The sequence below is a fragment of the Poecilia mexicana genome, unplaced genomic scaffold, assembly GCF_051168715.1.
Source record: "Poecilia mexicana isolate PSO_F unplaced genomic scaffold, ASM5116871v1 scaffold_3, whole genome shotgun sequence".
NCBI classification, from domain to species: Eukaryota; Metazoa; Chordata; class Actinopteri; order Cyprinodontiformes; family Poeciliidae; genus Poecilia; species Poecilia mexicana.
This window is the reverse complement of record NW_028263372.1, coordinates 4,819,349-4,845,039: the sequence shown is the minus strand read 5'-3', so window position 1 is coordinate 4,845,039 and position 25,691 is coordinate 4,819,349. Positions and strand designations below refer to the sequence as shown.

Below are 25,691 nucleotides of genomic sequence, written 5' to 3'. Positions count from 1 at the left end.
TTTTGTCAATTGAAATGTGAAGTTCAGGGTCTTAAGGTGGCGCCGTAAAATCCAAGCAATGACGTGACTTAGTGTCTGTTGTCACCCATCGCCTCCCCCTTTACTCGCACGCGGAGCTCCATGAAATGTGCAGTGGTTTCCTCTGAGTGGGAGTTGATGTCTGTCTAATCGTCAGTAATGTAATAGCGCTGCATAAATCATTAGATATGGCAACATGTAAAATAAGCAGCGCTTCGCTTTCACAGACGGTGGGGACTTCGTCCAACTTTTAGCGTTACTTCGAAGGAAAGCTTAAAGAAAGGTAAGATCTGTGGACGTGATGCTAGCAAAGCTAGCTGTACTGAATGAGACACACATGTTGTCACTCATGTGCTGAATTATTGTGTGGAGGTGTTGACTGAGGTGTCGCATATATGGGACAACGCTGTGACCAAAGTCTGCATTCAGGAACGATCCGATTCTTCTGGACGGATCTTTACTGATTAAATTTATTTCAGCTCTAAGTATTTAATATCTAGGTCTTATATGGGAATGTGGATCTTTCAGATCAATTTGAGAAGCAATTTTGATAGGTAAAACTTGATTTTTTTGTGCCGCGTAGCGCGGGGTGCTGGTCTTGACTTGGTCTTGGGTAGGTGGTCTTGACTACAACTCTGCTACGTGGCTCCTCGGTTGCATGTCCCCCCCCCACCCACCTTCTTTCCATCCCCTTTCTGTTGGATTTCTTTAAAAATAAATGCCAGTAGTGGCAAAAAAAAAAGAAAAAAAAAAGTGAAGTTTATGCTATGTTAGGACAGGAGACAAGATGTTTCCATCCCTGAAATTATGATGCATAGAATCACATGTCTAAGTCTAAACTGTGCTACAGAGAGTAAACATAATAAAAACATCCTTTATCTGTGGCATTGTTCATTAAAATGGCACATTTCTAATGTATTAAAATTAAATACGATCGGTTCATTTAATGATATTGTATTAGGGATTAGGTAATGCATTCAGCAAGTACTTTTACTTTTAATACTTAAGTATTTTTAAAAGCCAATACTTTTTTACTTTTACTTAAGTACATTTTTGTCAGTGTATTTGTACTTTTACTTAAGTACATTTTTTGAGTACTTTCTCCACCACTGGGGATTTCTCTCTTGTGTACAGTTTTAGTCTCCAAGAAAAGGATGACAGGTTCAAGCTTCAGATGCCATGTTTCACACAAAATTATGTCATGATTAAACCCAATTCTTCTCACTAGACCAGAATTTGGGCAACTGTGGCTCTATGGATAGAGTAGTCTTCTTATGATTGGACGGTTGTAGGTTTCAGCTTCCTCCTGTCACATGTCAATGGGAAAGGCACATAACCTCAAGTTGCCTACCAATCTGCATTCTGATGTGTGTGTGAATGAGTAAATGTGACTCTAGTGTAAAGTGCTTTGAGTGATTAAAATTATTGGAAAATCAATACAGTCCATTTACCTCTTTTAACCTTGTTCCAGTTTGGAAAAAGTTTAAACAAAACAAGATGGAAAATTGATTTAACAACACATTACAGCGAAGACAGACATATTATAGATGGAGACTTTAACCACTTACTGCTGATGTTGTGGTTTTGGTGTCAAGAAGATTGTAAACTGATTTTGAATATAGCACACACAAGTTACCATATGCATTCAAAGTTGTGAAATTAGACATACTTTAGCTGATTCAGTCCACTACATGGCAGCAAAGTGCTTTCAATATGACCCTTGGTGTGTGTGAAATGTGCATCAACTGGCAATAAAGCAGTGACTTGCAGTCAGGGAAAACAGGTCCTCACCTGTCATCATGGCAAGTTAAATACTAATGCAACTGAAGCCCAAGTCATGTTGGCAAATTGATTATTCGATTGTTTTATGAATAATTTAAACAATTTTATTATCAAAATTGCTGAATTGAAACATTGTTTGTTCAAACACATGGAGGAAGAGAGGGAAGGGTGAGGCACTGTGTCACAGAGTGAATGAAGCAGGCAGCTGATGCATGAACATTACTGTCTATATATTATCAATATACATGTTTAATTCTACATGCTGCTGTTTCATAGTCTAACATATTAAACACATATTTAATCCTTCTGATCAGCCACAAATGAGCAGTGAAAATGAATAAGATGTGGCAGAAAGTACAATGTCGCACTGATGGTGGTGAGGTGCTGAACCAAATAGACGCAAAGGGCAGCAGGTGTTCTATAAATTAAAAAGGCTGAAAACAATAAGAAAATCACAAGAACACTCGGTGAGAATAGAACTGTTCCTGAACGATTCTACTCTGTGCTGATCAGCTCCATTAAAGCTGCCAGATTTTTAAAAATGAAGGCAAATGGGCAATTTTTACAAAAGTGACACAAATATTTGTGGGCATGGATTTTATATTAAAAACGTAGTGAGATCATTTTAAATTTCAGTTAAAAAGGAATCAGCCAAAAAAAAAAATCTAATTTCAGTTTATATAAAATAGTATTCTGTTGTTCTTGCTATAGTGCTAATTGATTAAAGCACAATTGAAAGCTTTTAATACAACTAAATGTTTAAGTTAAGGCCAAAATATCAGCTAAATTTAAATTTAAGCTTCTATTTTGGGTTTTAAATACTTGTACGCCTGCTCCAGAGGAGTCATGAACCTCACCGGATGACTGATGCATACACCACCTTGGCTGGATTAAGACCTGCAGTGGTTTCAGGTGAGCTTGTTGCAGCAGTCATCATTGGGTCAAGATTTCACAAGACAGAAACAGAAGAGGTTGAAGGGATTTAAAGGTTTGTTAACAGTTCACATCAAAGAGTACTGAGCATTTAGTCAGTCACATGATTGTTGAAAAAACATCTTTAGAGCTTTGTAGTTCATTAAATCTAAGTGAAAGGAAACGTTAAAGTAGTCCACGATTAGTTGAACATGTCCTGCATTTTCCTATTAACTCAAAAATTGCAGTTTGTGATATGTAAAAAGCCATAATTACTTCAAAAATGTTAGATCTTTCATTATATTTTTCACCCATGGAGGTTGCCATTTTTTCACCTTGCTGGGTTGATGATGCGGTTGGGAATCTAAGAGTAAACACAGGAAGGCTAACTTAACCCGAGTTGTTGTTTATCATATTGCATTTGACTGGTGTAATTTCAGACAGTGCAACACTGTGTCGCAGTTGGCTGTAATTAAAAAAAAAGTAGTGAGGTGAGTCTGCTTTGCTTCCCACATGAAAAAAAGCACAGTGGAAAAGAGCCAAATACAACTTCTGAAGGACACATTTGTGCCCCCAACATTTCTCTCCAGAAGACTGAATCATTTGTATGAGCAAAACTGATGAAGGATCTAGCAGGTTACCTTCACAAGCTAAAACCAAATGTAGTGCCAACAGTTTTTATCCACAAAGCACCTAAATCCCGCTGCCAGCTAGCGAGCAAAAAGACCCTGGGAGAAACATCAGACAAGCAGCGCTGGAAGCTATTTGAAATGATAAGGAAGCTATTACTACTGCTGTTGGTACTAAATGTGAAATCACAGACCTGACACCGAACCGAAGACCAGACCTGATACAGAGCACATCAACTACTTACTAGATCACACAGTCTGAGCAGCAGTAGGTGTCATTTATTTTTTCATTTATAAAAAATAAATGACACCTACTGTCATTTAGGTGACACCTAGGTGACTTCTTCTTTATGCTGAAGAAGCATAAAGACCAACTTCTTCAGCCAACCCTGTCCTCTTCCTCTGTTTGTTTCTCCTCCTCTTCGTTATTTCTTGTGATTTTCTACATTCCCTTCAATTTCAACGCACTCCAATTCAAATTAAAAAGTCTTAATGTTACTCATTGCAGTTTTAGCCGGATGGAGTTAGCACAACTGGACCAAGCAAACGTCATTTACCCAGAATGCATTGCAGTGTAACGAATATGGCAACATCCATGTGACAATATTTTATTTAAATTTATAAAAACTGTATTTTTATTACTGTATTGTTTTTATATCTAAATGAATATTTCTCAAATAAAGTCTATTGTTCCAACTAATGGCGGATAACTTACCGTATTTTCCACACTATAAGGCATACCGGATTATAAGGCGCATCTTCAATGAATGGCCTATTTTAAAACTTTTTTCATATATGAGGCGCACCGCATTATAAGGCGCATAGAATAGAAGCTACAGTAGAGGCTGGAGTTACGTTATGCATCCACTAGATGGAGCTACACTAAACGGAATGTCAACAAAACAGTCCGACTCTGGTTGCGAGGAGAGCCTTCCGCGACTGGGCAGAGGCATGGCCGGACGATGGTCACCCTTCTCCGTTCGCGCACAGCATGTTCGTGGAGAACGTGGTGCTAAATGACCTGCAGACAACCTGATTCTAGATGGTCGGTAGGTAGATAGGTCAGTCAAACTTTATTAATAGATTACAAACCAGCATTCTGACAACTATCCCAGCATGCACCGTGCGCTTCTTCTTCTACGGGTGAAAATGAAGTCGGCGGCTGCTTACCGTAGTTGCTAGACCTGTTGTGGCTCAATATTGGTCCATATATAAGGCGCATCGGATTATAAGGAGCACTGTCGGCTTTTGAGGAAATTGAAGGTTTTTAAGTACGCCTTATAGTGCGGAAAATACGGTAACTTAAAAGCTGAGGGACAGACCAGTATTCACTCTGTCATCCTCCCCTCATCATGAGCCTCTCGTTCCTGCCACACTTCCTCCCTTTTCTCCTGCTGATCCTTCTCCAGCTCCTCCTGTCTCTCCTCTACAACATGATCTGGATACAAGCAGGAAGTGTTGCTGTCTTTCCATGTGACCACAATGTCCCCAGCTTTTAGTTCCTTTGTGTCTCCTTCAGACATGGATGATGTGTGACCCTGGGGCAGCGGAGATGTTCCATTATCCCGAAGAGCAGAAACGACTTGAAGCTCTTCGCCTTCATGCTTCTTAACAAGGGATGCCTGGGCTTTGTATTTAGCTATCTTCTTTCTGCTCCTGTTGAAGATGAAGCAGAACACCCTTAAAATGGAACATGACATGTTTTCCTTTGTTGATTTGATGTGTAATTTCCTACTTATTGGCCATGGCTCCCATTCCCAGCAGCAAAAACCCAATGAGCAAACAGACAAAAGCCAGAACCAGAAGCACAAATGTCCAAATAGCTGCTGCAAGACAGAAAAGAACATAATCACAAAGTTATGCCATATGTGCACTGGGTCAAGACCTAGCTAAGCTAGAACCTTCTGAAATAATGTTGGTCCACAGAAATTACACACGCCACTGCTCTCAGTTGCCAAATCTTTTCCCCTCCCCCTCATTGGAGTACATGATCTGCTGCTGACTGTGTTTCTATGCTGGCAAATAGATGGGAAAATATGCTCTGTGACTCAAAGTGAGAGGCCACTGTAGGTGTTGTCAAATTTAGTTTTTAAAATATTAATTTATTACAATCAAATTCTCTTCTTTATAAGAAGAAATTTTGATTATGTTAAAGGTCAGTCCTTTAACATAAGGACTGACCTTATGTTAAAGCTGCAGTTGTAACTTTTAATTAAAAAATATAACTTTTACAGAACTGCACAGTGGCGCGGTTGGTAGCTGTTGCCTTGAAAGAAGGTCCTGGTTTAAAATGCAGTTTGTATTTTCTCCCAGTGTTCCTCTCGCTTGTTGTCTGCTGGAGATGGGCACCAGCATCCCTTGTGGACCCGCTAGTGATAAGCATGTAAGTTTGGGTGTTTTTTTTACACTTTAGCTAAAACTGTCACCATGTTGTGACAGTTCAATATGAAAAATACAATCTGTGAAAAATTCAAGCTGCTCTGCCTCCTCCATATGGTCCACCACAGTGGAGCCATCATGAACGCTCAGGCTAGTTAGAATGGCCACTGATGACAGCAGATAAACAGTTTTCCTGTAACAGTTGTTTCTCTGCCATTAGCACATTGTATGTACACGAGCATGACTGACAGCACTGAGACCCACCTCCTGGCTCTGATTGGTTGTTTCTGACTGAGCGGTGTCTTTCTACATGACTGTAGGATCACTACGAGGAGATGGAGGAGGTTGAGTCATATTTGTCTCATAATATGCTGTCACAATATTGTGGCAGTTTAAACAAATATGTAAAAGCACTTTTTTCTATAAAAGTTACATACTTTAGCTTTAGTAGAATGCTTTTACGTGTGAAAGACTCAGATTCAGCTTCTGATTTCACCAAACATTTTAACTTGAACCACATTTGGCTGAAGGACTTTATAACTTTTATGATAAGCGGCGGTGCTTACGGTTCTCGGTACGGTAGAACCAGCGGAAATACTCTCTCTTCTCCTCCATCTTGTCTTTCATCCCGTCTGCTGCCTCCTCCGGATCGTCTAACAGGTCCTGGTCCTCTGATGCTCTACGGAGCCCTGAGAGGAACACACAGGAACATGGCAAATCCTTTGGTTTTCAGAAACAGATCAATTACTGTGCTGTTACATCAAAGTCTGCAAATAATTTAATACACAATTATTATTGACATGACTTTTACATGTGAGAAAGTATTACTGGATTACTTTGCTGTTTAAAGTAATCCAGCACTTTCTTTGTAGCAAGAAAGTGCTACAAAGAAATGATGCTGCTGCCTTTATATTCCAAATATTTCTGAGATCAACCTCATTGGATCTGCTTTGGTTCATTCAGACTTACGAAGGCTCTTCTTACAGACGTCCACCTCATCAAGAGATTTCCACTCAAAGTGCTTGAGGCGGTTTGTGAGAATCACATGCTGGCCGTCGGTGGACAGCAGTAAGGACGTGTTTCTGCTGCTGAGTCTGTTACTGCTACAGTCCCACATCAGCTCTGGAGCTTCCTGGTCTGACTTTGGACAGGCCTGGGTTTGGACCGGATGGTCCTGCTGAGCCGACAGACACCTGGAGGATCCGACACACATCAGCATGCCCTGGTTGATCCAGAGCCACTGCTGAGCCTGAGAGTCCAGGTCACACTGTTTCAGGAGAACGTGACCTGTGCCAGCCGACTCCTCCAGACACAGGCCATACTGCGTGTTATGGATCATAAACATCCGCCCCCCTGCAGAGGTCAAAAGGTTGACTTTATTAAAAGCATAGATGCTAACTCAGTGTCAGTGTCTACTTTGTTTTACAAAGTGATCATTTACCTGGGACAAGGAGAAGCAGGAATACCCAAGAGTCAAGCATTTCTGATAAAGAACTGTAAGAACACACAGAAATGAAGGAACTTTTTCTACCATCTTTTACAGTTTTGGATTTATGTAGTCACATTTAAAGAATAGCCAAAGCAGCTGCAGTTCTAACAGAGATGGTAATCTGTATCTCCATCTCATCTAAGAATTTATGGTGGTATGATCTTTATCATAGTTGGTGGTCATATGACTTTTCACTGAATGAGGATCAATAAAGATACTGATCTACTCTCTCTGCATATTCAGCCTGCCTGGCAATGCTAAGGTCACTGTTTTCTTCCCTGTTTTATTGTGAAATAAAATATCTAAAAGAGAGTCAAATATTTACTAGATATGACTTAGACCTTTGATTGTATAAACTGTAAAATCTTACGGATTCAACTTCTCATCAGGTGCCAAAAATTAATAGAAACTTATTTATCTAATTGATCATAATCTGTTAAAATCAGTAGCTGCACACATCCCCTTTATTTGTCCACAGGTGTCCCACTAGAATGTATTTTGGGACCATTACTCCTTTCCCTTTGCATAAATTATCTTTCACCTCAGTGTCCTAATAACTACTGCATATCCTAATAACAAAACATGTGCAGATGATAGAGTATTTTCCATACGTTTACAATAAGACACAAGTTGTGGAAAGACTAACATCACATAGAATTATTAGATTAAGGTTGTTAACGCTTCATGTAACAAAAACAGAAAATTTGTTTTTAAACCAGATCCAGCATAACTGGAATCAGTCAGAATATCTGCATGATTGGACTGAAATGACTATTTTCTCTAAGTCGATATTTTCTGAATTGGTGCAATATAAATAAACTGAACTGAATCCAATGTTGAGTGGGATGTTTCAGAATCATTGGGTTTAGATTGAATCTTAATGAATTTTTAAATCCCAGGTAAAAAGTCCACAGTCTAGTCAGACTGTGGACATTATATTATTTTCACAAAATAATTTGTGAAAATAATCACAAATTATTTTCACCTGGTCACATTTATCAATGCAGGCAGCCAAATTATGCAAGAATGGACAGTTCACATTTCAGTTACTTGGCAATAAAGTGTCTAGAAGTACCTGACAGTATCACCACTGCAACATTACGAAACTGTAACCTACTGAGCTATGAGACTGCCAGAATATACAATTACAAATTTGTTCATGGTGTGCCATCTCCTGCCCTTATTTTGTTAATATTAGCACTAACTCGTATTGAAAAAACAAAACTGTATTGTTTGTCATTGTTTGTAATCTATCACAGCAGGGAAAATTAGTGCTAACCTGACTGTTGTTTATGATGGATTTTCAAAAGAAATGCCATATCTTCTCATGGCTGCCAATTATTATTGGACTTACAATTTTACCAAGTGGTTCAATTTAATTCAGTTTATTTAAATAATGCCGATTCACAGTAAATGACGTCTCAAGGCACTTCACAAAAAACAGAAACAGTGGAGAGGAAAAACTCCTCTTTAACAAGAAGAAACCTCCAGCAGAACCAGAACTGGGCTCAGTACAAGCGGCTATCTGCCATGACTGACTGGAGGTTTGAGAAGAAAGAGCAGAGACACAAGAAGAAACAGATGAACTGATGTAGGATGGTTTTCAATGTTCAATCCTTCCAACCATTTCCTCCTGCATTATGAAAAGCAAAACCCACTACACTGTTAGTGTAAATACCCTGTTAGTATAAACCAGAAATTATATTCACAGTTAATAAGCAGCAGTTTAAAACTGGAGCTGGATCAACTCTGCCTCTCTGGATGAATCCTACACTGAACAGATGGACAAAAACATCCCCTAATACACAGAAAGTAGCAAATATTTCCTTCCCCGGAGCTCTGATCTGCTTGAAATTTACATGTTTTTTTTTTGTTTGTTTTTTTTTTGTACTCACTGTGGATTGACTTCTGCTGCGTCTGTGGCTGAGATGAGGAGGAGGGAACATGTAACTCAGCAGGTACTCAACAGAATTAACAACTTTGGAAGATTTTCCAAAGGTCACGGGGAGGAGTCTGCACTCTGCTTGTTTTCCTGATGAGGGAGTGAAGATTCAGAAACGCAGAAGGAAGCTACATTTATTTAGCTCCAAAAAGTCTTCTCTGTTAACTAAGCTACTCAAAGATGTTTACTGTCTCAACTTTTACATTTTTGTCTAACAAGCTCATAGATCACTACATGTTTGCTTTACCAATTCAGTTCTCCTTGTCATATTGAGAATATCTAAACGTGATATGAAACATAAACTCACCCTAACAAATGTGTTCCTGCAGAGCCTGTAAAACAAAGTTCAGTGAGATCCTTCAGGTCTTTGACCTTGTTATATGGCTACTGCTTGCACAGCCTCATAGTAGCCTTGGTTCCTGTGTGTGTGAAGGTAAATGACTCATCGGTCAAATCCCTTCCTGCAGAGCACAAAACATACAATTAACTGCTAAGGGATTTGATTTTTATGCCATTGAGGTTGGGCTGCGGCTTTAGTCTGTGCTGTTAAAAATTAATCTGAAACCTTCATTTTAAATTAAACTAATAGTTGTATGAATGAAAAGATGTGAATATTATACTGTTATGTATTTTAACAGAAAGCAACAAAACATGTCTTACTGCTTATGCAGCATTTCTTTACCAACAGAAATGTTACAGAGTTAAAGTGGACCGTACGATTAGGGCTGTGATGTCACTGTTGCTCTGTTGAGCTGATTTTGTTTCTCAGGGTAATTATTGGTGTTCCACCCAAAAATGTTAATTTCTCACCTTTTCGAACCACCAAACATTTATAAATGAATGAATAACATGGTTATAATATGTTTTCTCTAAATAAACCAAAACAGCTGTTAACGTTACGAAAGGACCCAATATATGCAGAATCCAATGCAGAATGAAAGGAAAGGATTTATTCACAAATAACCAAGACTGTAGAAAGTGATGGTAGGTTCAGCTCTCTGGGTTCAGTGGGGAGAACTATCAAAGGGTGTGGATATGGAGGTGAAAGTTGGAAGGAAGTGAACTGAGGAGGCTTACTGCTTAGAGTGGAGATTCAGTATGGAGGAGGGAGTGTGATGGCTGCAGTTACAGCCACACAAATGTGGTAACATTCATTTTCACCACACGCAACAGGTTCACATTCACTTTTACTACAAACAGGTTCACCCCACTTATATTTGGGTTTCTTTATGTCTAGGATTTAATTTACAGAGTAATTGGTTTTGTTTAGAAGGCAACACATCACATTGTATTCTAGAACAAGTGCGCACATTTTAGTTTACATTGTTGTGTTTTGCTTGATGTAACCTTTGTTTGGTTTTTGAGTTTCCTCCGTGCTGGCTGCTCCAATCCTTCAGGAGAGCAGAGAGGTGGAGAAGGGGTGGAGCAAGCCAGCTGAGACTGCAAATTGGTTCATACCACTACTCATCATCCAGAGGGGGAGGGGGGATGGGATTTTTCTATGTTAGTTCAGTTAGGTTTTTGTGTATTTTCCCCTTGGTGTTTTGTATGTGGCCTGATCAGCCAGTATTTAAGTTTCCCCTTTTTTTGTTTGTTAGGTCTGTTTATTTGAGTTGGTCTGAGTTGATGTCTGTTACTTTGACCTCTTTTATGGGCCCATTTTTTGTCATTTTTTCTATTATTTACCCAAGTTTTGTTTTGGGTTAAATAAAAAACAACTATTTTTGACTTTAAACCGGTGCCTGGCTGTTCCTTAACTGCTCGGTCCATCACAGGGAGGATGATCCTGGTCAGATCAGAGTAGCTGCTGTGAGGTGTTGAAGTGTGAGGCCTGAACCAGAGGGGAGCTGCAGGGTGGCCAGGAAGTGGAAGTGGGGATTCAATCTGTTTCTTCTTGTGTTTCTGCTCTGTCTTCTCAAACCTCCAGTCAGTCATGGCAGATGGCCACTTGTACTGAACCAGGTTCTTGTTCTGCTTTAAGTTTCTTCCTGTTAGAGGTGAGTGTTTCCTCTCCACTGTCACTACATGCATGCTCTATATGAGGCATGGCTGTGCTGATTGTTGCTGTGTGTTGGTCCAGAAGGAGTAGATGCTGCAGGTTACTGACTCAATACAATTTTCTGGGTTTCCTTAAATAGAAACTTTTTAACTCATGTGAATAATAAACTGAACTTAATGTACTGTTAACTAGGATCAACTGGAATGTGTGGGTGATTGGATTACATCAGACACAGAGTTAGAATTATCTCAGCCTCCAGGGTGAGCAGCATCAGCTGTGTAGCATCATTACTTGAACCATCTGCCTTAACATACAGAACATAAACTACACCAAAAACATTTGCTAGACCCTTTTTGATTTTGATGGATGTAATTCTCCTTAAAAAATACTAACAATAATAAAAATCGCTGTTCTGTTGCTTCTTCTTCTTTTTTTTTTTTCGCAAGGTGCTGTAACCTTCAATGGCCACAAGAAGGCGCTGCAGATATAACACGTGCACCCACAAAGACATGCCCACTGTCCTGCACAGCAGACAGTGGATGAAACAATCTATGGTGTTAACAGAAAAGACCCTGACAAATAAAGAGCTGAAAAACCAAAATAAAACCAGAAGTCACTCATTTCCATGACAACAATGTTTGAGATTTACTGTGGCTTTTGACAATAGCAAATACGCCTTATGTGCATCAATGTGTTGCAAAAACACAAAAACAGGTTGTGTGTTAGGTGGTGACCTAACAGACCAAAGCAGCAGACAGACCTTCATCTGTTAGCCACTGAGCTGTTAGCTTTATTCTATTGAGTCATTCATTCACTTGTTTGTTTGGGATGTGAAGCTTCATATGTACTAATCGGGCTGAGGAGGGTGAAGGACACTATGAAGCTGCTGAAATGACTCCACACTACACTGAGTGTTTAATGCATAATTCATGGAAAGCTTTCACATTAAACACACTGAGGCTGGCTGTTTAACACAAAACAACCAACCAGCCAGGGTTCTTGTTGCTCCTTCGAAACCTTGGCAGAGAACTTCATTTCTAGAGGAAATGAAGTATATTTGGTCAAAACTAAATGTTTTATATTCTTACATTTTGTTTATGTTTACAACCCAATGACAGCGAGACCACAGTAGAAAGGCCTTGAAGGGTTTAAACTCTTTCACAGCAGCTAGCCTGGCATCTCAGCAGTTCAGGCTAGCTGCTGTGAAAGATGGATCCCAGCTGATGTACTCACTCATCATCAGATAGACTGATGAGCTACATTCAGTAAGCGTACCACACATCTTGATAAGACCTGACTAACCGGTCTGTTTCACTGTACTTGTGGAGTCTGCAGCAGGACAGTCTTGTTTCATTTCCCATGTCAGAGACTCAACTGTCCTCTAGCTCTCCCAGCTTCCACCTTTTCAGAACATTATGCTGTTTTCTTAAACTTCCCAGATTACAGTTTGAATATTTATTAATATTTGAGATTTTGTTGCTCTAAGAGTGTACAGTGTTTAGTAAGGGTCAGGGCAGAGAGAGGTTGGAGGTCACAGCCAGGATGACTGGCTCAGGGATACTCAGTTTCTGTGGATCACCTGGTCTGCAGCTGCGCATCGCTGCACAGAGATAGTAATTATCCTCCATGTGTTTTGCTGCATTCATTTTACTTTCTGCATCATTTAACCAAAAGCAGGGGTGTCGCATGGGCCAAAATGATCGAGTCAAATGGACTGGAGGGCCAAAATTAAAAAAGTTTTTTACCCACTCAACAATAAACTAAATATGCTATACTTAAATTAAACAAATAAAGTAGTCAGATTTGTTGCTGGAAAAGGATGTAATTATTCTAGATCCAAAACTTAAAAAGAGTTCTGCAGATTTACCTTATTAAGAATTATTTCAACTAGAAAAAATAGAACACAATTTAATCAATCCCTATGAATAAAATCAAGAATTATGTATGTCACTCTTTCTTTGAAAATGCTTGCTGTATTTACCAAGTTTATTCAATTAATTAAATGCAGATTTGGGTGAAGCAAAGTTTGCTTTTGAGTAAAAGTCACTGGTTTTTCAAAAGAATGCAAAAAGCAAAAATATTATTTAAAGACAAATCTTTGTGTTATAGCCAATATTTTCTATTCTAAGAAGATTTTACTTGTTTGTGATAATCTTGTCCTAATTAAAGACAGAAAGTCTCTACTTATATAAAATTCTTGTACTAGGTGCCCAAATTTGCATCTTGGACTTTGGACACTTTGGACACTCCTGATCTAAAGAGTGAAAAAAGAGTGGAGAAGCAGAACATCTGACACAAAATAAGAAAACTGAATTTTATTTGTGGCTGTAAATCATTTTAAAAGCAGCTTCACATGCAACTTCATTGAGTAAGTAAGATTTTTTTTTAAATGTGTCCAGAGGAATTCATGAAATAAAATAAAAATGAAAGCAGGAAGCAAAAGTTGAATTGATGGGAAACAGGATACTTAAGAGAGCTGCATGCCAACAGGGCGGCTCAGCCGTTGGGAACCTCCTGGCATAACCCACTCACCTTTAACAGTGGCGCTCCGTCCTGAAAGCCGTGACAAGTGAAAAGATCTGTAGTGGAGCAGAGATGACAAGAGATGTCAGAGAAGCAGAAGAATCCCAGAGAAAAAGGAGTTGGGTCATACTGCACGGCTCTCTGCCCTGGAGCAAAGCTGTCACTGTGGATTCAAGTATGAAGCTTCCACTCTGCTCTTCCTCAAGTGATGGGAGAGATTACCCCCTTCCCCTTCCACAGTCACACCTGACTGCTTTCTAAAGCTCTAAGGGCAGTCATGAGGAAAGGCAGCGCTACAGCACTCTGCTACAGCAGACAGAAACACATCCATCCATCCATCCATCCATCCATCCATCCATCCATCCATCCATCCATCCATCCATCCATCCATCCATCCATCCATCCATCCATCCATCCATCCATCCATCCATCCATCCATCCATCCATCCATCCATCCATCCATCCATCCATCCTTTGTCTGTTCAAAGCTGACCTTAAGACATTTATTTAGAATGGGTTTTAGTACATTGAAGTAGTTTGTCATTTCTGTTTCTACTAATGTTATTTTATTTATTTATTTATTTATTTATTTTGGTTTCTTTTCTCATTTTCATCCCTGAACTACTGGAAAAGCACTTTGGTGCATTTCTCACTGTTATAAAATGCAACATAAATAAAATGTGATATACTGAAGATCCTCTCAAATTGATGTAATCTGGAACAATGCAGGAAAAAAACTGCTTTGATTTGATTGATAAAATAATGTTTAGGCACACAACTTTTTTTTAAAGATTCTTTATATATGTACCTTGTAGATTTCATATTGAACCTGGAGTCAGTTTTCTGCAGCCCATCCATCATGGCTTCTTTCACTTCTTACTAGTGGAATATTTTTCCATGGAGATTTCTTCATGCCAGATTCAATATTCTCTTTATTGAGATCAATGGAATCAATGATGTCTGAAATTTTAAAAAGGAAACCATGGACCAGCTGAGCTGCATTATGAAGGATCAAGGTAGAGTTAACGTGATTGAAGGTCATAGTTGAGCTTTCCCTAAACATTTTGTTTATCTCTATGACTGAGTGAGTCGATGAAAATTACACTTTCAAAGATGACAGAAAAATGGTCAGACAGAGCGACATCGATTACAGAGACCGTGGAAATATTTACACCCTTACTAATAATCAAGTGTGTCCTCGGTTGTGTGTTGGGTGTCCAAAATGGAGAGTTAAACCAAAGTTTTGCAGTACATCAGACAGTTTAGCTATTCTTCTGTGTTTCTAGCTCTGTGCCTTGGGCTGTTTTCTCTGGCAGCTGAAGGAGGATCAGCTTATCCTGCTCTCTCTTGTCCTTACTGATAACTTTGCCTGTGAATTATTTTTAAAGTCACAATTTTTATAATTATATTTACATTATAGACATCATAACTGGATTACTCCAAACCTAAGGACTGGGAGATTTTCTCAATTTTATTTTTACCTTACTTTTCTTCACCTCCAACTTGAACTAGGGCAAAATGCCCCCGTCCGACCCCAAGAACATTAGCAGCATTCTACAAAGACTTCAGTTTTTAGAAATGAAGATTCAACGGCTGGAGGTGAACTTTGAGATCAACGCTACCTGTGGGAATGAAACAACTCTTCCTCAAATGAGCAGAGAGGTCATACGCCCAGCACAAAGCAGCTCGCCCTGGATCGCTCAGGGCGCCAAGCCAAAACAAAAGTCTCACACTGCGGATCCCATGAGACGACTAATGGGGAGAACCCCTCACCTGGACGAATCAGCGTGGACGGCTCTGAGCCGAAACCCACCTTCAATGTCAACTCCTCCTCCGCCAAAGAATAGCAAACAAGCAGCTGGAACCAAAGCGCCTCCACCGACCCCGCTCCCAAGGACAAAGCGACCAGCCCAAGCCTCAAAACATTCCGACTCTGTGGGAATCCCACTGAAAAACATATTTTCTGCACTCCAGCCTGAGCCTCGGAGTGAAAACCCACCTTCAAACATCAACAATGAGGCTAGACCAACACATCCACCCCCCAAAGCGCCGAAGGACAAAGTGACCACCAGGAAAACGAAAGGTATGCCAAGAGTGCTTCTTGTTGGAGATGAGACAGTAAATGGAATCAGTCATGTTTGCAACCCCAAGAAAACGAGAGTGGTTTCTTTTCTTCTTGGTGACACTGTATCTGATTTGACTCGCAAAGTGCTCTCTCTAACCACTGATCAGCCAAACATTGAGACTTTAGTTGTGCATGTTGGAGCCAACGATCTGGCAAAGCAAAAATCGGAGATTCTGAAACAGGAGATGAAAAACATTCTAGGTTGGACATGATAAACAAATGGCTGATTAAAACCTGCTCTGCCAGCTCAGTGACCTTCATTGATAACCTCTGGATCTATTGGCAGTGCTTTCACCTCTTTGGAAGAGGCGGACGCAAACTTAACAAACATGGGATAAAGCTGCTCACTGCAAACATTTTTCATTTTGTCAACAAGAACAACAATGTGATCATCACTTCAGAAGAACAGGCTCAAGGATGTCTGACTAGGATGGAACCCTCCGCTTATCAGAAGCAAAGTGTCCCAAAACAAACTGATAAACATCGACTGGGGACAGAATGACTGGTTCTCCTCCTCCTTCCCCCATCCCTCTCTGCTCCTACACTCACTCACAAGATACCTTTGAAGAAATGTCTTCCGGACCAGTTTCTCAAATTTACGGATTGAATGGATCAACAGGTTCGCCTCGGCACAACTCTCCTTAGCGCTAACATAGCAGACCTCACTTCATCTAAGCCACCTGCCTCTGACTTCCCAGAGGATCCAGCACTCTGGGTTTCTGAGGTCTGAGACCAGGGTCCAGATATTATCTTCCTCCAGAATTTGTCTGGCCCCCCGGCACCACATAGCAGGACATTACATGTCCGGATTACTACAAGAAAAGTTACAAAAAACAGACATACAAAAAACAGCAGTCTTAATTCAAACCTCAGACTGATCCCTTGCCTAAAGGAACCACAGACTGAAGAACTTTCAGCCTCCAAGTCACTTAAACTGGCTCTTTTAAATACCAGATCTCTCTGTGCTAAAGCTCTATTAATTAGTGATTTCATCACCGAGCATAATATTGATGTTTTATTTCTGACAGAAACATGGTTGAATGACAATAATGAAGCAATCGTACTAATTGAATCAGCGCCTCCTACATACAATTTTTTAAGTGAGAATAGAAAACACAAAAAATATTGAAAACACAATATTTAAGAACACCATGAACTGCAGTAAAATCTCTTTCGGTAATTTTACGTCTTTTGAGTATCTTGGAATTGAGGTAAAAGGCCACAAACGAACTTTGACACTAACTTTATACAAAACTCCAACATATGTGGAAAATTTCTTTATGGACTTGAATGAACTTCTATCTCTCATATGCATTGATTATGATTGTTTAATAATTGTCGGTGATTTCAACATTCATGTTGACAACCCCCAAGACCGAGGGGCAAAAAAGCTCTGTAATATATTAGAGAGTTTTGGTTTAACACAACATGTCAAACAAGCAACACACTCATGGACACACACTGGACCTGGTTATCAGTAAGGGTGTGAATATTTCCAATGTTTCTGCACGGCTCTCTGCTGTCATTCTGATGTCGCCCTGTCGGATCACTTTGCTGTTATCTTTGATAGTTCTTTATCCGTTAACCCACTTCTATCACAAAACGTACTTTCACAGAAAACACAGCAGAAACATTTAATCAAATCTACTCTTCTTCCTCGCCCTTAAGCTATAATGACATAGATAAGTTGGTAGATGATTTTCAGTGCAAACTTTCAGATATCATTGATTACATTGCCCCCATTAAAGTGAAAGTTGTGACTGGTAGGAAGAAATCTCCATGGAGAAATGCACAAACAGTTCAATCTGCAAGACAACTCTGCCGCAGGGCTGAACGGAAATGGCGTAAAACTCAACTGCATGTTTATTATGACATCTACAAAGAAAGACTACGTAACTATCACACAACACTAAAACATGCAAGAGAGGCTTTCTTTGCAGATGTCATAAACAAAATGCTCGAGCTTTATTTTCTACTGTTGACAGGCTCACAAACCCTCCTGTGACGTTACCACCTGAATTTCAATCTAATGCCGCCTGTAACAAGTTTTCCAGTTTTTTTTTTCAGAGAAAATTCAAAAGATCAGAGGACTAATCTGCACATCCACTCCAAAGCCAGTACCAATGCTGTGCCCAAACAAAACAAATGCAGGAACAATGACCCAATTTCAACTACTAAATTATAAAACCCTAGAAGAAATTATAAGCCAATTAAGCTCCAGTTCCTGCTGTCTGGCTGTTCTACCCACACATTTCTTTAAGAAAGTCCTGCCTGTCGTTGCTAATGATCTGCTCCAAATAGTAAACTCATCGCTGTCTTCAGGTGTTTTCCCCCAGGCTTTGAAAACAGCAGTTATCAAACCACTGATAAAAAAGAACAATCTAGACAAATCACTACTGCAGAATTACAGGCCGATCTCCAACCTCCCATTCATCAGCAAAGTTATTGAAAAAGCAGTTTTTAAACAATTAAATAACTTCCTAACAATAATGAATCGCTTTGACTCCTTCCAGTCTGGTTTTCGTGCTCACCACAGCACGGAGACGGCCCTTGTAAAAGTGTTCAAAGATATCCATATAAATACAGACTGTGGGAGAACCACAGTGCTGGTTCTGTGCAGCCTTCGACACTGTTGACCATGATATTTTACTGAATTGACTGGAGAGTTGGGTCGGACTCTCTGGTCCAGTGCTCATTTGGTTTGAATCTTACATAAAGAACAGGGATTTCTTTGTTTCAATCGGAAACTTCTCATCAGAGAGGTCAAAGGTCACATGTGGGGTACTCTAAGGTTCAATCCTATCCTAGGACCCCTCTTATTCAATATTTATATGCTCCCACTGGCTCAGGTTATAACAGGAAATAAGATCAGCTAACATAACTATGCGGATGATGCACAGCTTTACATCACGATGTCATCAGCTGACTCTGAACCCATCCAATCACTAGATCAGATAAATGTGTGGATGTGCCAAAACTTTCTCCAGCTGAACAGAAACAAAATTGAATTTATTATCTTTGGACCTAAAGAGGTGTGAACTAGAATCAATGCACAGCTTCAGTTATTACAACTGAAAACCAGCGATCAGCCCGAAACCTGGGAGTAGTGATGGACTCTGACCTGAACCTTCAGAGCCACATTAAGACTGTCACAAAGTCGGCCTTCTATCACCTGAAGAACATCTCCAGGATTTAGAGGACTTATGTCTCAGCACGTTCTAGAGAAACTCATCCATGCGTTTACCTTTAGCCGCATTGATTACTGTAACATCGTCTTCACAGGTCTGACTAATAAATCAATCAAACAAATGCAGCTGATCCGGAACGCTGCTGCTCGTGTTCTCACTAAAACCAGGAAGATAGAGCACATAACACCAGTTTTAAAGTCCCTACACTGGTTCCCTGTAGCTCAAAGAATAGACTTTAAAATACTGTTGTTAGTTTATAAATCACTAAACGGTTTAGCACCACAATACATTAAAGATCTGTTATTGTTGTACCAACCGTCTAGACCCCTGAGATCTTCTGGTTCTGGTCTACTCTGCATCCCCAGAACCAGAACAAAACGAGGAGAAGCAGCATTTGGAACAATTTGGAACAAACTTCCAGAAAACTGTAAAACAGCTGAAACACTGGGTGCCTTTAAATCTCAACTTAAAACCCACCTGTTTAGAGTTGCTTATGGCTAAATTAGGGTTAGAGTGTGGGTTTTGATGTCTTCGATGTTTTTAATGTTTTTATCTTTATTTTTTATCTATTTATTAATTTCTTTTTATTTCTCTTTCTCACTGTCTATGTTTTAATGATGTAAAGCCCCCCTGGAAAATGTCCCAGTTAAATGATGTTTAACTAAAGTCCTAAGGGGTTTAGAGTCCCAGTTGACGATGTTTCAACTAACACGATAATCACAGAAACCTAAATGAATTTTACCATAACGACAGAAACGTAAGTGAATTTTAAAATTGCTAAAGTTCTAGAGGTTAGAGTCCTTGTCAAATGGCGTTTTGAGTAAAGTCCGAGAGCTTAGAATCCTTGTCAAACAACATTTTGACTAAAGTCCGAAAAACCTAGAGGTTGGAGTCCTTGTCAAATGGTGTGTTTGACTAAATTCCTAGAGGGTTAGAGTCCCAGTTAAACAAGGTTTAACTGACGTCCTAAAAAGGGGGTGGGTTTAATGTTTTTATCTTTCTTAATCTTTTTGTTTTTTATTTTAAATTTCTTCCTCTTTCTCACTGTTTATTCAATGTCACATGCTGTTTTTATTTTAATTATGTAAAGCACTTTGAAATGCCTTGCTGCTGAAATGTGCTATACAAATAAAATTTGATTGATTGATTGATTGATCTTATTGGAAGACCCATAAGCAAGCTTTCTGACACTAGACAGCAGATTTCTCTCCGGAATGCCTTGATAGTGTCGAGATAGAGTGGATGAATGGGATGTAACTGTAAAAGTTATAGGAGAATAAAAGCTGCACAGAGAGGAATATTACAGAGAACTCAGTTGACTGAAGGAAACCCAACCACCTCCTTCTGGGTCCAACATTTTCTAGCCTTCAAGCTTGTCATGCAACACAGACATGTCACACAACATGTCCTGTTTTTCATCTTGCACATGATTAAACTAAGGTTATGTTCCAATCACAGCAACTTTTGGTCAGGATAGATAACGTCTCTTTAGTGTGTTCTGTAAGTACTTTTATAGGATAAGAATTTTTTTTTTTTCTGTCACCATGAGGCCAGAGGCATCAGAGGCGTGAATGAACATGATTAAAAAGTGATTACACATTGAGAAATACGGTGAATCTGTCATGCTTCCAGGCTGCAGTGTGTGCAGGGGAATGATCAGTGGTTCTGACTGGCAGCATGAATGAGACTGCTGGAGCTTTGCACGCCATCAGCTGCTGCTTGTGTGAGAATGAAAAGGCTGTAACCATAGAGAGCCATCGTCAGATAACTGCTCCCAGAACAGAACCCTGGATTCTTCTCCCACTCAACTCCATCCTCAGTAAGACTTGAAACTCCATCTGAACTCCAGCTGTCACCCTGAAAAAGATTGTCAGTTTCTGCTTCTTCCACAGCAAAGAGCTTTAATGGAGGAACTCTCTGCTACAGGCTTAGGCTGCTGGAGGACAAACTCACCACTTTTCCTCACTTTCTCATATTTTTTTTGTAATTTCAACTGTTGACTTTTTCTCTTCATTCTTTTTTTTTATCTCCATAGAAGCTACACCTGGTCTGGCATTCTATTTGCCTGACGTGGCTTCAATTAGAAGTCTCCAACATTGCAAACACACCTTGTTTTTAATTTTTTTGGTCACCTGAAGGGGAAGTATTATGTTTTCCAGCCACATAGCGTAATTCTATAGAACTATCAAGAAGCTATGTTACATCAGTTGTGATACAAATGCTGTCAAATATGACTTAGACATTTGACTTTTCAATCTAATGTGTTGAAATTGGGCTTCTGTCTCTTTAAAAACTCCAGCTCTTTCTGAATCTCCGCCTTCAGGAAGTTATCGCGTCTTTCTTCTATTAACCCTCAATGTTTTAACTAGCGTTGCACCGAGAAGTAGAATATATGATGAATATATGATGAGCTCAGCAGACCAGTTCCACCAAGTGTTTGCCAATTGCTGCTGACTAGTCTGAAGGAGCCAAGTAGGGTAACCATGAGAGATTAAAGGATTTCTCAAGAAAGCATGAAAAAAAGAAAATGAAGACAACAATCCAGGTTACGTTTTTGATGAGGGAATAACTTTATAACTTCATATAAAGTTCAAAATCGTGGATTTTACATAACACTGGCCTTTAAACTCGTGGTGTGTGAACAGAACCATGCGGCTCTGAAGCAGCTGAAGTTTCTCTTTTCTGAAGAAGGCTCAGCAGACTCTCAGAGGTCAAATAAAATAGAAATCTTTATTGAGCACACTTGAGCACAACAGGAGATGGAGCAAGACATGTGATAAGCTATGGTTTAATTTACATTTACATCATATTCAACCAATGAGAAGAAGCAAACAGGATGGCATCTTCCAAGTGTCCAGCTGCATAACCAGAGCTAAGGTCAGAGCAGCTTCAGCCTCCACATCTTAGCATAACTGGAGATGATTTATAGTTATGAAATTAAAGACAAATATTGCCATGGAGAACTGAAGTCTTGTTGCTCCCAGTTGGGTTAGCTCAGCCTTTCTCTGACTGGGAACGTTTATCCCACAATCACCGTGTTGTCATCTGGAAACTCGTAGTATGGGACCTCCAAGTTGAGAGGGGCGGGGCCTTTCCTGATGCGGCCGGAGGCGTCGTAGTGCGAGCCGTGGCAGGGGCAGTAGTAACCTCCAAAATCTCCAGCGTTGGCGATGGGCACGCAGCCCAGGTGTGTGCATACGCCGATGACGATCACCCACTTGGGCTTGACCACCCGGTCCTTGTCGAGCTCTGGGTGCCGCAGCTCCGAGAGGTTGACAGCGGCTTCGGTTTCGATCTCCTTCTCGGTGCGGTGGCGGACGAACAGCGGCTTGCCTCGCCACTTGAAGGTCATGTTCTTCCCTTCAGGGATGTCACCCAGCTTGATCTCGATCTTGGACATGGCCAGAACGTCGGCGGAGGCGCTCATGGAGGAGACGAACTGAGTCACCACGGTCTTTGCGGCGTAGACGCCGACCACAGCAGTGACCCCGGTGAACAGGTAGGAGAAGGTCCTCCGGGACTCGCTGCTCTCCTGGGATGACTTGTAGGGGTCCAGCACCTCTTGACGTCTGTAGTCAGAGAAGTCTGGGACTTTGATGTCAGTGTGGGCGAACCGGACTCCGGCACATCCTGCAAAAACAGTCTGTCATTAGTTCAGCAGGCCAGCACACCCAGCATCCTTACTTCAGCTGCAGATTCAATGTCCTCTGTTTAGGAACACTTAAAAAATAAAAACTAATGGAATAACTTTCCACAACAAGAGATCAACATGAATTATTTTCTAGTGCATTTCTGTGAGACTAGGGCTGCATCAACTGTAGTTTTCTGGCCAATCACTGATTACATATGAAATATATGTGTGTGAAAGTGGCAGTATGTTTAATGCAATCTTTCTCAAACTGTGGTCCGCGAGGTACTGCATTTAAACGACCATTTATTTGACGTGACGTGAGCACAAAGTGCAACGTTACAGCTAGCATACCAAAAGATTGTGTTTAAAAATAATGACGGAGAACTGGCTTATAACCGGGTCACTCAAAAGAAAAGCTTCAGATACCGGGAAAAAAAACAACTCCAGGACTACTTGGTAATAGGAAGCTGAGTTATAGCTGCTGATCGTTGATGTGTCGTTCACTAGCAACTGGATTCCTTTGAACGACTCCATGCGGTGAGGCTAGGACTCATCTCAGTTATTCAGAACTGTTCTTTGTTTTTATGACTTTGTTTGGTAGTGAATGGTGCTCTGCTTATATGTCTACAGCTACTGTTATTTTTATTTAATTAAATGATTAAATAAATTAAATACAATTTATAAATACAACTGATATAAATGGGTGGGTTATTTTTATATTTAATGATGCAGAAAATGATTTTTGTTTCTGTTAAAGCAACTCTAGTCTATTTTTCTTTAACTGTGATTCTAAATCACAAATAACCCTAAATGTTATTAATGCACATAACACTTGGTAGTAAAGAACAACTTATTTTTTTTTTATTTCCACGTGTTTTACATCATTGGAAAGCTTAGACTCCATACTTTCAGAATCTGTAAATAACTCAAAATACCCAAGAAGACCTGTTCATGGCTTTGTTGTGGCCTGTCACATTTACCAGCACCACTCTTCTCAGTGGGATGAACAAAGAAAACAGCAATATGTGAGTTAAGAAGCTAATATTTTTATTTCAGGTTGCATCATATATTAAGATGTGTTATCGCTGGGAAATTTTAGGTTAGGTGGTTCGTGACTGTTTGTTAAATGGGTTAAGTGGTCGTCGGCCTGAAAATGCTTGAGAAACACTGGGCTAATGTGTACTATTGACATGTAGAATTCACTGGAATGCATCTAGAATATCCACAGAAACAACTTATTTAATAACTATTAATGTGTTACTATTACAGAGAGGAAAGAACATCGGGTCACATCAAGCTAAACTGGTATAGCCTAACTGAAGTGAAGACTAACCTAGAAGTGAAGCTGCTCAGAGCGCTGACGCTAACCGGTGGCTAGCTACAAACACAGCAAAGCCAGCTTTCAACTTGAAATAAAGCCAATCAATAATTGGTTGTTATCAACTGATTATGATATCACTTAATCTTTTTCTCATACAACATACACCTGAATTTGCCTTTTAAACAACTGTGAGCCAGCTAAGCTAAAGCCAATGATAGCACTCACCGTTGATGCTAACAGTTACAGCAGGGCCTGTCTTTGGGCTTTGACCGCTCAGCGTCTCTCGGCACAGGAACGGCTTCTTTGGGTCCATCAGAAACTTCTCTGCTTTTACAAAAACACCCGGGACCAGAGGCTTCAGAGGCCCGGCCACAGCAAAAGCTGTAGCCTGCATATAAGGGGAAAATGCCCCCGATCGGGCAGCTAGGGACATCATGCTTACGCTACTGCTGAGACGACCTTGTGCACCGCGCATGCGCACTCTGCTAGCTAACGTGACCAAATACGTAACACTGAGCAAAAAGAAGTCCACTGGATGACTTTTAATTTATTTTTTTGGTCTGTAAGCAAATTGTTATTACTGAGGGAAGCATATTTGGAAGAACAACAACCGGAGCTGAGATAAACTACTGCTTCATAAACACATCTGTTCTCACCGGCTTTAATACAACTTGAGTTTCTGTTTGTCTCACACTTGATTTCTCTTTCCTTTTTTTCCTGTTTAATACAGATGTGCTATATTTTTATTGTTTTAATTTTTGCTTATGTTGTGATGGTTGGTGTAAACTGTGGAGCACTTTGGTCAACTAGGGTTGTTTTAAATGTGCTATACAAATAACATTGACATTGTTTGCTCTACTTCATGATAAAGCCAGTCTCATAAAATCATATACAGGTAAGATACATGTAAGCTCAGTGGTTGGTACTTTTTCAGTGTTACCCCAGTCCTCAAATTTCAGGTAATCTAGTTTAATGTGAAGAGAATAGTAACTACTGTATTTGTTTGTATTTACTTTTAACTAATGTAAAGCACTTTGAATTGCCTTATTGCTGGAAATGTGCTATATAAATAGAATTACCTTACCTTACCTTACTAGGGCTGGGTAAATCGATGACTTGATGGAATCTGCTGGGCTTCCTTAGATTAAATAAATTAATTAACCTATCTGAATAATAAACAGAACTTGAGTGCATTGATTGATAATCAGGAAATTTTGTACTTGATTTGGAATCTGTTTGAAACTGAAGTTATTAAATTTGCGATTTGATTCAATTCCAACTCACATGATTCCACACTTCTGGGACATAATGTGGTAGAATTCTGGGTAACACTTTATTTGAAGGGGTGTGCATAAGACTGACATCACACTGTCATAAATGACATAACACCTGTCATGAACATAAAGAAGTCTTTATGAATGTTTATGACTGTTGTAATGAAGTGTCATTCGGTAAATAATGACACTTTTAATGCAAAGGTGCTCTAAAAGTTGCATTAAAAGTTCATTAACAGTGCCAACTTTGCATGATTTTGTAAATTATGATAACTTATTGCAAAGTTGGCACTTTTAATGGACTTTCAATGCAACTTTTAGAGCAACTTTGCATTAAAAGTGTCATTATTTACCGAATGACACTTCATGACAACTGTCATAAAAATTTATAAAGACTTCTTTATGTTCATGACAGATGTTATGTCGTGTTTATGACAGTGTCATGTCAGTCTTATGCACACCCCTTCAAATAAAGTGTT

At 39.7% G+C, this 25,691-nt stretch overlaps 2 protein-coding genes across 2 annotated transcripts; both read right to left on the bottom strand.

Annotated features, from left to right (window-relative positions):
• Positions 1–1,878: 1,878 nt before the first annotated feature.
• On the bottom strand, positions 1,879–9,630 carry LOC106930654 (uncharacterized). The gene is made up of 7 exons (XM_088004075.1): positions 9,459–9,630; positions 9,105–9,241; positions 7,162–7,214; positions 6,690–7,073; positions 6,287–6,409; positions 5,077–5,167; positions 1,879–4,997 (listed from the first exon to the last, which is right to left on the bottom strand). The coding sequence occupies exons 3-7, from the start codon at positions 7,199–7,201 to the stop codon at positions 4,670–4,672; spliced, it is 966 nt and encodes a 321-aa protein (XP_087860201.1). The 5' UTR covers positions 7,202–7,214; positions 9,105–9,241; positions 9,459–9,630; the 3' UTR covers positions 1,879–4,669.
• Positions 9,631–21,697: 12,067 nt separating this feature from the next.
• LOC148160131 (cytochrome b-c1 complex subunit Rieske, mitochondrial-like) lies at positions 21,698–24,428 on the bottom strand. The gene is made up of 2 exons (XM_088004074.1): positions 24,164–24,428; positions 21,698–22,616 (listed from the first exon to the last, which is right to left on the bottom strand). Exons 1-2 carry the CDS (start codon positions 24,411–24,413, stop codon positions 22,006–22,008), a joined length of 861 nt encoding a protein of 286 aa, XP_087860200.1. The 5' UTR covers positions 24,414–24,428; the 3' UTR covers positions 21,698–22,005.
• Positions 24,429–25,691: the final 1,263 nt, after the last annotated feature.